This window comes from Salarias fasciatus (genome assembly GCF_902148845.1).
Source record: "Salarias fasciatus chromosome 23 unlocalized genomic scaffold, fSalaFa1.1 super_scaffold_20, whole genome shotgun sequence".
Lineage (NCBI taxonomy): Eukaryota > Metazoa > Chordata > Actinopteri > Blenniiformes > Blenniidae > Salarias > Salarias fasciatus.
In genome coordinates this window covers 2,279,841-2,293,994 of record NW_021941230.1, presented here as the reverse complement: position 1 = coordinate 2,293,994, position 14,154 = coordinate 2,279,841, and the positions used below count along the sequence as shown (strand labels likewise).

The 14,154-nt window shown below is 42.6% G+C and overlaps 1 protein-coding gene across 1 annotated transcript in view; it reads right to left on the bottom strand.

Moving 5' to 3' along the window:
* LOC115384265 (NACHT, LRR and PYD domains-containing protein 12-like) overlaps window positions 1-14,154 on the bottom strand; it is a gene marked incomplete at its 5' end in the record, with an annotated part of 32,096 nt that overhangs the window by 9,003 nt on the left and 8,939 nt on the right. The window contains 10 exons of the mRNA XM_030086596.1: window positions 2,212-2,289; window positions 5,021-5,171; window positions 5,345-5,458; window positions 5,804-6,066; window positions 6,148-6,362; window positions 8,447-8,502; window positions 10,260-10,327; window positions 10,982-11,073; window positions 12,150-12,323; window positions 12,407-12,580. Of these exons, the coding sequence (XP_029942456.1) occupies window positions 2,212-2,289; window positions 5,021-5,171; window positions 5,345-5,458; window positions 5,804-6,066; window positions 6,148-6,362; window positions 8,447-8,502; window positions 10,260-10,327; window positions 10,982-11,073; window positions 12,150-12,323; window positions 12,407-12,580 (1,385 nt within the window). The remainder of the gene's footprint in view (window positions 1-2,211; window positions 2,290-5,020; window positions 5,172-5,344; window positions 5,459-5,803; window positions 6,067-6,147; window positions 6,363-8,446; window positions 8,503-10,259; window positions 10,328-10,981; window positions 11,074-12,149; window positions 12,324-12,406; window positions 12,581-14,154) is intronic.

Genomic DNA, 14,154 nt, shown 5'->3' with positions numbered 1-14,154 from the left:
ATCAGTGCTTGCTTCAGCTCTCTCTCTCCAGCTTTTCGGGGTGTTTCTATGGCGGCTGGTCTCTTGTAGATCCCGTACTGCTGCTGTAAACCAGCTCTGCCTGACACAGCCTCCACCCAGCAGCAGCTCCAGTTAGAGAAGCTGTCACACCATACTCCGCTCGTTATTAGCTGCATTTGCGTCTCCGAGTTAACTTGAACGCAGCGCTGGCTGTGGCTGCGGTTGTTTTTTGTTTTTGTTTTTTTAATCACCGTTAATGTTGCTCCGCATGTATCTAGTATGTATGTGGATAACTGCACTAGAGGGAATATTTAGTTAATATTATCTGAAGCTTTCAGGTAACATCATCACTCCAAAAAAAAATTATATATAGGTGAAAAAAGAACGAGGAGGAGAACGTGCCCTATAGACAATTTAACGATCTTTCTGATTTATGAGATGTCCCGATGTTATAATCCTTAACGATCTTATATCGTCATATCGCACACCCCTAGCTGACATGCATGTTTTTGGACCGTGAGAGGAAGCCAGAGCACCTGAAGGGCACCCACGCACACTCAGGGAGAACATGCAAACTCTTTTTTCACCCCTGTTGATAGAGTCGTACATTTGACCACTGTGTTGTCGTATTGGAAAACGGTATAGTGGAGCTGTTTTCAGCACTGTCTCACATCAAAGAGACTCCTGGATCGGTCATGCTGTCTGACTGCAGTTTGCTTGTACTGCCTGCTCCTTCTCGGAATTTCTGAAGAAGTAACCTGACCTGCCGATGACTGTCAAGATGGTGCTGGTGTACACAACTGGCCTCTGCTGCTCTTGGTTTGTGGTTGTAACACTTGGAACTCTACAGAGTGAGTCTCTCCTCTTGCCTGATCGCCTCTGCTCAAGGTGAGCGTCTCCTGGCGACCTGTTCCAGGACACTTCAAGGACTGACCGCCAGCCTGCTTCCAGGATTAACTGATGCATCGTCCACATTCAGCATTCTGTGCTATGCATGCACAGAGATTTGTGGCATCAAAAGTGGAAATTAGCGCATTGTGTCGATAGCTATGAATTAAACAAAGTCTTGATGGGGGGGCTGTTGTTCAGTGGGGAGAGCAGTTGACTTGCAATCGGGAGGTTGTTAGTTTGATTCCTGTCTCCCCCTGTATGCATGTCAAAGTGTCCTTGGGCAAGACACTCAACCCCAAATTGCCCCCAGTGGATGGACTGAGAGCCTTGCATGGCGGCCGGCATCACTGATGTGTGGATGGGTAGATGTGTTAATGCAGAGTAAAGCGCTTTGGGCTCAGCTAATGCAGAGGAAAAGCGCCATATAAGTGTAGACCATTTGATGCAAAGAATTTTACTTTGTGGGATTTTGATCATCACGTTATTCGAGGAATCATTTCAACCCTATTTTTCATGAGGAAATCAAGGTCCTCAAGCTGAGGTCCAGAGTCAACTTCTCAGTCACTGATGATTTGGGAGGCAGGTCTTCTGCTCTTGATGGTTTGCTATATTTCACTTCACTTCATGCTTCTCTCTGTTGATGAGCTTTTTATCACTGTGTTTGGCTGGTCTGCGTACTCATTTGACCTCAGCCCCACCGTGAATCTCTGTGGTATTGTCAAGAAGAAGAAGGAAAGGCTCAGTAATGAGATGGAAGTGGCTATGAGAGCAACCTGTTCCTCCTGTCTATATTTATACCTGTGCCTTTTATAAAATTCTTTTGTCTGTTTGCACCTCCACCAAAACAAATCCCTCGTATAGAATACTGTACCTGGCAATAAACCCGTTTCTCATTCTGATTCTAAATAACTCCTCATCATCATCACCACGGGCTGGTTGCCTCCATGCTCCACAACACAGATGCAGTAATACATACTGAGTTCTGTACATGGATGCGTCTTTTCACTATACAGTAATTTTGATGTTAAAATCTTTTTTTTTTTTCAGTTTTATCTGAGATTCACTATCAGATTTTTTTTTTGTTGTTTTAAATCCAAAAATTTAAATAAAGTTTTCACACTTAACCTCAAGGTCTTGCCATGTAGAACCAACTTCCAGTTTCAGCTACAGAGGCTGTCTTCTCTCCTTTCTCATTCGACATGTTTCACGACTACGTGTCATTAATCACTGTGGCACTTCTAGTCTATGAACTCTCTCCCTATTGAAAATAAGATCCTCACAAAATCTCTCACACTAATCTCTCTAAAAAGCATAGCTCACCTGTGGTATCAGCTGTGATGGGTTCATTGTCGGGAGGTAGAACCGAGACGAGCTGAGAGCTCAAGGCCGATCTAATACCTGAACCAGAAGAGAAGGGAAGGAGCAAGCTTACTGCAAAATATTTGCCAGAATTCATCCTTTGTTAAAAGAATACTCCGAAGATTTTGGACCCACGCCCTATCCCGATCATTTACAAAGTGAGATAAGCTCATAAATACCTTTTTTGTGTCCGTTCGTCCAGTGCCTGGCTAACAGCTGTTAGCATCGTAGTTAGCTTAGCTCAACTACGGCAGGTGAAGTGGAGACAGAGCCAGACTGAGAAAGTGGACAAAATCCTCCTTCCAGTGGTCCAGGGGACGGCGTATTAGCACGTGAAGTGAATCCGAATGGTTATAAAACATTTTAAAAGACGTGTTTTCTTTTCAATCCCTTAAAATTGTGTTTTGATACACATAGATCTGCACAAGCATAGTGCGCTGCGGAAGGATATACCAGGCGCACAGCGGCTGAGTCTACGCTTCTACTGCTGTGCTCCGGTATATCCTTCCGCGGAGCACTGCGCATGTGCAGGTTTGTGTGGATCAAAACGTTATTTTAACGGATTGAAAAGAAAACACGTCTTTTAAAATGCTTTATAACCATTCGGATTTACTTTAATTTTTTTAATTTAATTTTATTTCGGCCATAAAGCATACATGTCATAAGTTATGGATGCATACATATAGATATACACTTACATGCATAGACATACACAGACATATTTATGTGCACATACATACATACACTTGAACGCACATACACATGTATACACAGTATCATCAGTACTTCACGTGCTAATACGCCATCCCCTGGACCACTGGAAGGAGTATTTTGTCCACTTTCTCAGTCTGGCTCTGTCTCCTCTTCACCTGCGGTAGTTGAGCTAAGCTAACTACGATGCTAACAGCTGGGAGCCCGCGGCTGGACGAATGGACACAAAAAAGGTATTTATGAGCTTATCTCACTTTGTAAATGATAGGGATAGGGCGTGGGTCCAAAATCTTCGGAGTATTCCTTTAAAAAGTGAGAGAATCTATAGGCTAACTAGAATTTGGCACTCAGAGAGTGCAGACCTCCGCCACAGGTGAAATCAGTCACCAACAACAATAAGAACAGCATATATAAATATCAGTAAACAGATGTAAACAAACCCTGTCATCAATTTAATACGTAGTACTGAGGCCCTCTGCTGGATAGATACAGTACTAAACTGGTCAAATGAAAGTTGTCACCCTAACGGCCCGAACGCACTGGACACGGAAGCGCCTTGCACGCGCTTCTGATCGCCTCCCATGTTAACCTATCTGATTGGCCGCACACAACGCGCAGGGGGGCGTCGCGGCTCGCGCTGCCCGCTCCGCTTCGTTCTATTTTTCACGTGAACCGCGAGCGGCGAGAGCGCCATTTGTCAAGCTGGATCAAGCAGATCGGACCAGACAGGAAGTTGGAAACAGAAAAGACAAGAGAATCCGGTCAATTTTCAAAATAAAATAAATGAAATGACGATTAGTTACGGTGTTGCTCGTCCGTCTGTCACTTGGGTCTAATGACAAGAGAAATGGACACACACACAAACAGACATGTGCACGTACGCACCCAATCAAACACACACACACACACACACAGCGACAGAGATTCGCGTGATGCAGAAAAAAAGAGGACAGGAGGAGAAAGTCACAGGCCACCAAAACACACACATCCATCCTGCAGAGCGAGACAGAGGGAACAAATGTGAAAACCGAGAGCAGACGGAGCCAGCCGAGTGCAGTCGATGTGTGACCAGCGCAGAGAGCGCAGGCAGCAGATACGCCTCCAGTGTGAACAGCCAAGCGCCGGCGCGGAGACATTGGTGGCACGCGCGGCGCTTCCGCGTCCAGTGCGTTCCTGGCGTAACGTAACTCAGCAATAAAAAAAACAACACAATGACGGACATGCAGAGATGCATAACAAAGGAAACGAACAGTCCAACATAGGGTGAAATCACTTACAGACGAAGCTCTGATCAAGTTTTGAAGAGAAGCCAACTTGTGGCGATATTGTCGTGCTGCTGCGTGACTGGTCCGTCCGTGAAAGAGGTCCGACTAGGAACTAAAGCTAAAGTTCCACTGGGCGGTAAACCCTATCGGTCAATGATAAAGAATCCTTAAAAAATTTGTGATGATCCGGATCATCACCAAAATTTAATGGATTCTAAATTATCCCAAGACCCACCTTTCCACAAAGTTTCATTGCAATCCGTCCATTACTTTTTTTGTGATCTTGCTAACAAACCAACCAACCAACCAACAAACGGACGTGATTCCATAACCTCCTGGCGAAGATAATAATGTTTGTGTACCTTGTGCTCACGCAAGAAATCAAATGGAATTTAATTAAAAAGGGTTTCTATTGGCCCTGAGTCATCAGGAGACTCTGCAATGTACAGCTGAGCATCATCAGAGTAACGATGGAAAGTGATAAACAGCTGAGTATCACCAGCGTAACTATGGAAACTGATGTCGTGTCTCCTGATGACGTCCCCAAGAGGAAGCATGTAGAGGTTAAAAAGAATGGGACCTCAAATTGAGTCTTGGGGAACCCCACACCTAATTTCATGGGTTCTTGAGGACAAAACATCAGCCTGTGAGGTAAGAGCTAAACTAGTGAAGAACAGCACCAGAGAAGCCCACCATATAAAATGAAAATGCTAACATGAGTTTTCACTTGAAAAGTCATCATTTAAATGGGGCTTTAGGCAAACAAGTGTTTGGAAGTAGCGACACAGTCTCACCTTCTTTAGGAGTGAGGTCTGCATGATATTCCCACACAGATTCTGCTTGCTGTGTGCGGACTGTGACAGTGGCCTCTGTTTTATCCAGGCTGAACCGCATCTCGAACGTTGGGTGGTAATTCGGTCCACAGTGGAGGTCAAACGGCACACTCTGTAAATAAATGATCATAATTTCACTTTTTATGCTTTTCAAAAGTGAAATAACTGACACGCTATAAAATAACTAGGTTCGAAGCTTTTTCAGCTTTACTGATGTCTTTAAAAACTTAAGGCTTTAGTATTCAGAGGTAGCTGTGATCTATCGGCTGCAGTGTAGATACTCACCTGGGGCTGGACTAACTTTGCCTCGGGACACTGCAGAGTGTAAGTGTGATCTTCAATGAGGCAACAGGAGGAAGTGGCCTCAATGTGGAATGCATTTTGCTGCTGTTGTTTCACCTTTAGTAGAAAAGCAATGCAGCTTGATTAGCCAAGTCATGTTGGTCAAGATACTACTGAAGTGTGATTGCAACCCTACATCTGGTGAGTTGAAGAAAGAATATTTAAGCATTTTGGAGCTAATGGTTTAGCATTATGAAAACTAAAAATGCAATGCTATTAAGTCACTTAAAAAAAAAGATACCATTTTTTTTGTCCTTATTTCTGATGTACTTTTATGCTGTGAAGCAAAATGTCACATCACAAATGGATAAGTTCAATAAATAAGTAGGCTGATTTTATTGTGAATCATGTTTGTAACAAGTTCAGACAGCAGGTTGACAAGTGTGAACCGTGACGTCTTACCTCGACCAGTGGGATGTTCTTTGGCAGCAGGAAGACGTTGACTTTTTGGCTGCTCTCAGTCCAGGTTGGACGGTGGAACAGCAGCACCTGGCTACTTATCGGTCTTTTAATTTTTAGGACTCTGCAAATTTTTTTCACCAAGCCAAAGTCAGAAAAATTACTGACGTCTACAACAACATGAGTTTCATTTATCTCCAGTGGTTCAAGGATGCTGATTCCTTCATCACTCATGTGGACTGCAGACAGGCCAGTGGGAAGTGTGACTGCAAATAAAAGGAAACTTTAAATCCACATCATGCCATCCAGGTCATTCAAATACTTCAGTGAAACCGAGACATACTTACTGGGGTTCGGCTCACAGTGCAGGAGGTGCAGCTGTGACACAGCATTGGCAGGACCCTGGATCTTAAACAGTGGACCTGCAGGGACTTTTCCAGCTGCTTGGAGGAGTTCTTCATCCCACTGGATGATCTTGTACAGCAGCTCTCCCCCTCGAGTCATTGTGAAGCCAATTCCAGTCAGCTTACACAGGAACACACCCGGACAAAGGCCTCTGAACCTGCGCAGTGCCAGTCAAGGGTTAAATGTGCTTTGAACATGTCGTTTTAACATCACAGCATGGATGACATGTACACATGCAGAATGTAGACTTCTTTCATCTGATTATTGCAGATGTACAACACACAGCACACAAAGTGGAATTCTTGACATCTTTACATGAGGGAAAAAAAAAGTACTGTCACTGGGATATAACACTGTCAACAATCAACTTCCACTGACAGCACCCACAGAAAACAGGCATGTTAATGGATGACAATCTTTTAACAAAGTAAACTTTTTAAATTACACACTATTTAAGGTTTTATTTTGGCAAATGTTCCTCGAACACTTTCTCATCATTCTCAATCCTTACGATCCACCCCCTTCCTTCTCTCCTGCCTGGTTCATCTACCCTCCTTTTGTAATACATCACATCCATTCAGAGCTGAGAGGCCACCTGGAGGAATGTGGAGGACCTCAGCTTGGTAATTAATCCAACGATACTTTGTATTGCCTCAATCCAACCAGAACGACCTGATCCTTCCATTTTAATGTTAGCACACTGACAACACACTTGATCACTATGTAAGGCTGAAGTTGAACATCTTGCACTAAGGAAACATCTTTTGAAGGAGTGCTGGAGCCAATCCTAGCTGCTTTGGGTGAGGGCGGGGTCCACCCTGCACAGTTCACCAGTCTGCAGGACCAGTGAGGCGGTTCTGTTTGAGTTAGTTTGTTGGTGGTTAGTCTGCCACCTTCTGATAGGAAAAAGCCATGACTGTTCAGCTGGTCTTTCACGTGACTGTAATTACCCTTGGAGCATGGGGTGGAGTGAAATTACTGAAGCAACATGGGCTTTCTTGTGTAAATTTGTCTCAGTATATTTTATCTGATTACATGAGTGTTATTACTGAATGTTCACTGAATGTTGGAAGTTCTTGTGGAATGTTTCATTTCTGTGGTTTATATGCTAATAACCATGCTAATACTAGCTTGTAATGACTGAGATATCATTGGGACTTTTTCACAACATGATTTAGGATTCTATTGAGAGCGGTGTTTGCCAGTTTCATAAAAGAAATGTGTTTTTGCTGCGTTTGCATGAATCAGCGTAGTTTCTGTAAATACTTGTAAATTGATGCTTATCTAAAAGTTTGTGGGTTTTATACTTTGCATCCAGTTGATGTCACTGTTGAATAGATCAGTGACTCAGTATGCATGTATTCTGGTAAATCCAATTAGTGTTTGGTGTAATTCCTGTTTTGATTTAAGATGCTGAATGTAGTCAGTAATATTATATTTCTGTGATTATTCCTGTCTTGTAGGAAGACCACAAACACCCACTCCCACCCGCTCAGTTACAAAGAGAGCTAAATGTCTGTAATACTGCGGCTTTCTAGTAGAAGTTAAGTCAGAATTCAGAGCATTAGTTGCATGCCCTGACCAACACCCAGAGGTGAGTGACACCAGTTCACCAGTGTTAGTCTATGAATCCTCAGCTACAATGATTTTGTGGCCCAGCAGTCAGGTTGGGCCCCCCTGGGTGATTTGGAAAGCCTTTAGGGGCCCACTGAGAAGGTTTCAGTTTTTCTCCATATTGACATATTTCCTCAACCTTGGCCCCTGCTGGATTATGCTGTTGGATCCATTGCTGCTGTCTTTTTGGTGTCAGAGCTGGGACCTGGATTCTCTCAGTCTTGTTTCAGTGGGGTCTGGATTTTGTGCATGTGTGCTTGTTGTGTCCCTTCCCAGCCCCTAGGCCTGTGGTTGAATCGGTCAATGAGGCCTTTCTCTGGCGTTCCTGTTTCTGGGTTCGCCATTTGAGCTACTTGTCCACATAACGGCCTGGTGACAGCATCTCATGCATGTTTATCCAGTAAGTGTTCCTTCTCCTTTTACTTTTAAGACATCCACAGTTTTTTAAGGTTTTTTTTCTTTTTGTGTCCTGATCCAATATTATACCTGATTTTTTGTCTGTCTGCTGCATTCTATATTTTCTTCTATTTTGTTTCACACATTATTGTTACTTTTGCTCGTGAAAAAAAGTATAAATAATGTTAAATGATACACCAAAGAGAAAGCAGAATGAAATACTCTGATTACCTGTATGAAATCCCTCCATGCTCATATGATATGCTTGGCTCAAAGTGGAATGGGCCCTGAAATAAAATAAACAAATAAATAAATAAATAACATTAAAAAAAATATTTTATTCTGTACTTGATGCGTGAGTGGAAATGCAGTCTGAGAGGGCCCTGCTTGAAACTGTCATTTTTATTGAAAGCAGCTGGTTGCAGCCACAACTAGATGCTCGGTGCATCCTGGTATTAATGCAATCAGAAATACACTGATGCACAATAGTTGTTTGACAGGCTCTTAGGCTAAAGGCTTCAACAGACCTGCATCTGGTGATTCTGTTCCCCCAAGCACCTATCAAAGCCCATAATGAGCCTGTCATTGCAGTCAGGTGTTCTGGAACAAGGAAGGAGAGAGAACATGCAACAACAGGGCTCCAGGAACAGGTTGGACTCCCTGGCTTTAGATAATCCAGGGACTTGGAGCATGTCAGACAAGGATAGTTGTTGTTGATGTGGTTATATATGGTATATTTCTCAAGCTGTGTTGTATTAATAGATTCAGAGGTTCATCTCTGTGTGTGTGGAGTTGGGCTGCAGTGAGGGTGAATGATGGACTCCACTACTCTGAGTGAGACTGATGGACAGGGTGCCTGTGCAGAAGGTCATGTTGTGCTCAAGTTGTTTGACTCTGGCAGCAGTAAGAAATGTGCTGTATTCTCGAGGACAGCCTGACGTCAGATGTGCATCGCTTCCTTGACGACCGAATGCCACCTTCTTGCAAAAGTGTTGATAAAACATGAGAGACCATAGAGACTGGCGACGCTACGCCACTTTAGGCTCCGATTAACTTTGCATAACGAACACAGACTTATTTCATTTGATTGTGAGATGTTATTCTTCAGAATATGAAAAGTCTACCAGTGCCTGCTTTGGCGAGATAGCGTACGAAGCTCTCTCTCCCTGTAGGGCCAGAAAACTGCCCAAATCTACATCCAGCAGATTCATGGGAAAACAATCTGAATGCATGGCCCAGGCTTGAGTGTCCAGACATTTACAACTACCTAATCAATTCCCCAGTATGTGTGACGTACAGTATGTTCTGCACTCACTTACCTTTTTTTTTTGTGCATATTCTTGGGCTATAATGTTAAAAATCTAAGCACAAGCTTTCATGGTGTCTTGTCTGCTCCATTAAAACACAAACTCCAACCTCTTCAGACTATTGCCAAACATTATGAACCATCTATTTTTGTAAAGTTTTCCACCAAAATAAACGTTTACGATTAAGGCCGCCATAGTTTTGTGGAGTTTTGTGTACACCTCTTCCAATCACCTGGAGCCATTTATTCCATCTTTCTGGCTCAGTTGCTCACTGGGTATCTAGTAAAATGGGAGCTCGCTCCTCCTTGCACTGTTCTTGGTGTAACTGATGACACCACAGTATTTGGGCATGTTTACGCCGCAGAAATACAAGGGACACGGCAAAGTAGATGAAGTAGGTGCTGTATTTGACCCTCCGTCGTGGGTCCGTCCTCGACAATTGGCCTATTGTGATTAGGACAGATGGGAGTCACTGGGCTAAGCTCTGTCTCATTTATTTATTTTTTAAGCTCTCTCTTACAGAGTGTAATGACTGATCATTCATTATTTCTTCATCATTTATACCTGCATGTCTGAGTGATAGTTGTAGAAATTGGAGGCTTCCCCATGTGACACTAGACAGAGGCAGGTTAAACTATGAACAGGACATGGTCCTCCACAAAGACAACTGTGAAGTGCTTTATGAAAATGAAATGATTAGATTAAAGACAAATGGGGCTGTCAGAGCTTCACGATACCTTGTCTTTCTCTGAGCACTCGAGGTCGGTGTTTTCACTGAATGGCTCCGCTGTGAGTTGAGGATCATCTGAACAAAATGATTTTAAATGAATAGTATTGACATGGTTCACACAGGGCTTATATACACAAGTCAGAGGAGCAGGCATGAGACAGATTATCGATGGTAATACTTGAACGGTTTAGTACACAGTTCATCAGTTAAACTGGCAAACACACAAACACACAAGATGAGCAAGAAAAAGACAAAAAAAAAAAAAAAAAAAGACCAAACACATCAAAGAAAAGACATGACTCCCAAATATGCAAAGGTCTGGAATGAGACACATAAAAGAAAAATCAGTGTCAGTTTTGCAGCTGGCAACACATTCAAGGAGCAGGAGCTGCAAACACTCTGAGAGCAGAGCGACAAGGCACCGGAAATGATGAGGATATGGTAGCCAAAACAGACACTCCAGTGACAAACATGTCTATCTTTACAATACAACAGTAATAATGTGACCAAGTGACAGTATGACCAAATAATGACAAGATTACTACAAAACTAGGTGCAAGCTGAATGCCTTAATCATGAATAACTATTTTTTGTAATTTCTCTGAGGTTCAGTTGAATGTGTAGCTACACAGATTATACAGTATACACACAGTATACACACATTATACACATTATACAGTATACACACATTGGCAGACATCAGCGACCAGTACATAAGAGTACACTTGCCATCAGATGGTTGTGGTGGTGATGACAATGTGAATGATGGTGAGGCAGGGTGGGGATCTGGTGGGGATTTGGCAGGCCCCTCCCTTTCTAACCTAGAAAATTGAAGAAGTAAAAGTGAATAATGTGTTGAGGAATAAATGATTTTCTTGTGTACATTGCATTTTATTCTAATATTCATTTCTGGTTTGATCATTGTTCCTCTCTCTCAGGGTTACTTTGCCCTCATTATTCACTACACCCTTGCAGGAGCGTTTGCTCTGCTTTGCTCAGACTAGATGGCGCCGTTATCAGCTTGTTGTGTAAGTATCTGGTCTGAACCCCGACTGAGGGAGAAGACCGAGAGGATCACCCTGTGAGACACTTTCCTTTGTTCCTCCCTGTCCCGAGAGAGTCTTGCATAAAACACTTTCAGACATTTGTTGATTTTGCAGAAATGATTCATTTCGAAAATAAATGAATTTCCACAACAAATGTAGGAAGTTTTGTAGTCCATCACACTGACATCATTGTGCTGATGCAACTTTTTGAAAGGGACAAAATGATTTCCAACTTTTACCTGCTTGCTGATATTCAGTATGAATGCCAGTATTTATTAAACAACACAAAGCATCTTTAATGCTTCATTATGTAAACAGCAGGCAAAGCCCATGTGTAGTCATGAGCCGCCTCCACACAGCCACAGGTTTGACATTATACACACCTCTAACAGTACACACAGCCCATAGATAGACATCATCCATGCATATTGTAGACTGTGGACTGAGGGCCTGAGCCTCCTGTGTGCTATCACATGCTCCAGCTCACAGTTAATCAGTGTATCGGTCATTCTCTAATCATGTTCAGCATGTAACATCAGTGGTGTGTGAGTGTATGTATTGACAATAACTTGATTTTCTATAATTGGAGCCCTTTGACCTGCTTGTGCCACCGTGGCCATCTTCCTTGTTTGTTCATGTCTTAAAAAATGTTAAACATATAAGAAGGACCACAGTCCTTTTCAAAATTAAAAAAAAAAAAAAAAAAAAATCTCCTTGCATTTCAACATGCAGAAGTCTTCTCACAAGAGAGATCTAAAACCTCCCCCTGATAAATTCTGTCTGATCATCAACTGGAGACAATGTGAAGAACATCTTGGCCTCCAGGATGAGCTCCTGTTGTGAGTTCATACCTGAGAGTCTCCAGTGAGCACTGTGGATCCTCCACTGCAGCAAACAGCTTCTCCACTCCTGAGTCTCCTGGATGGTTGTCGCTCAGGTCCAGCTCTCTCAGACGGGAGGACTTGGATCTCACAGCTGAGACCAGAGAAGCACAGCCTTCCTCTGAGACCAGACACCCTGACAGACTGGAGGCACAAACATGGCTGCATCAAGTCAAGAAGGAAGAAGGAAGATCCTCCACATGATCAAGCAGCAGCTGGATCCTGACCTGAGAACTTCCAGTTTACAGTGAGGACTCTCCAGTCCAGAAGACAGTAGCTTCACTCCTGAGTCCTTCAGGTTGTTGTCACTCAGGTCCAGATGTGTCAGACTGGAGGACTGAGAGCTGAGAGCTGAGGACAGAGATCCACAGCTTGTCTCTGACAGACCACAGCAGCTCAACCTGAAGGAGAAGCAACAATGAAAACCACATCAACGTTTGTCATGGACTCAGTTCTACATCTCTGACTTGGAGCATCACAAACATACTGGCCCTCACTTATCAAACGGTCGTACGGCGGCATACAGCCATCGTACGACCAGGTGAAAGATGGGTTTGGCATTTGTCAATATGATCGTGACTGTATGAAAGATTAAATCTCACCACAGTCTGATATCGTGCACGCAAGTTTGAGTCAAAGCAAAACCTGGCGGAGCGTGAAAATAATTATAAAGCAAACCTTAAACAGATAGAAAAGGACATCTATGTTGCATTAGCACAAATGGAACTGGAGTAAAGTTTTTTCTATTCCATATTAGTTTTTGTCTTTTGTCTGCTTTCTATCACGTATATGCATAACATAATCCAGATGTGTGTGTGTCTTCTGATATTTCAGTGCACTGATGTCTCTGTCTTTAACATGCATTTAATACAGCTTTTGTCTCTGAACTTTCAAACACATTCTCTATGATTATAATAAACAGTTATACTTAAATAAGTGTTGACTCATGAAACATCTTACTAGTTTGCGAAAGTAATTCTTAGTTATGAGTCATGCTGGAATGTTTAAAATCAGTGTTGTTCTGACGTTATGTTTTTTTTTTAATGAAGACATCAATTTTGGTGGTTTATTACATAATGCACCAAATTATTACATTTTCTTCAAAAACATTTTAATACCCGCATTTTGTAATAATTGGTGCAATATGTAACAACTTATTACAAAATGTGGCAAACTTTATTACATATTGCATCAAGAATTTTATTACAAAATGTGGCAAATTATTACAAAATGCGGCGTTATTACATAATGATGTGAAAATTTATTACATTATTACATAGTGCGGCGTTATTACATAATGCGGCGCTACACGTGTAGCGCTACACGCATGTCTTTGTGTGTGGGGAAGCTAGAGCTAATGAGCTAATGCTAACCCTTAGAGAAGCGAACGCATTTTGATGACGTATTGTTTTGAAGCGCTGATTGGCTGAAGTACGCTGTCAGTCAAAGGAGTAACTAACGCCCCCTGTAAGAAGTTTCTATGGCTCCTATCCAGACAGGCCCAACTCCAAATCCAAATGTGGATGAGGAGTGGGCGGGTCTGGTTTACCAGGCTAGATGGCATCCCCTCTAAAATAAAAACGATTAAAATCATCCCCCTGTAAAAATGCCATCCCCCCTTTCCATCCCTTCACTTTTTACAGTAAATGTAAAAAACCAATTAAAAATAACGCAGTTGTTTTTTGTTATTGGTTGATGCTTGATGCCAGAGGGAGCTGGACAAGCAGCAGCACTGAGCGACATCACTGCAACATCTGGCCAAACTAGCAGCTGGACAACGAGATGTCAAGGAATATTTTAAAAAGACGAGATTTACAGGTGAGCTATAAATCAAGACTCAGGAATCTCAGTCAATACTTTTTATTAATCTATACAAGTCGCCAGACTTGCCACAGGCTGCATGCTCAATAACAACACAGCTAGTTTTCCATAATCGCCGTGCAGCCTCCAAAGTAGCTGTGATTAACTCACGTTA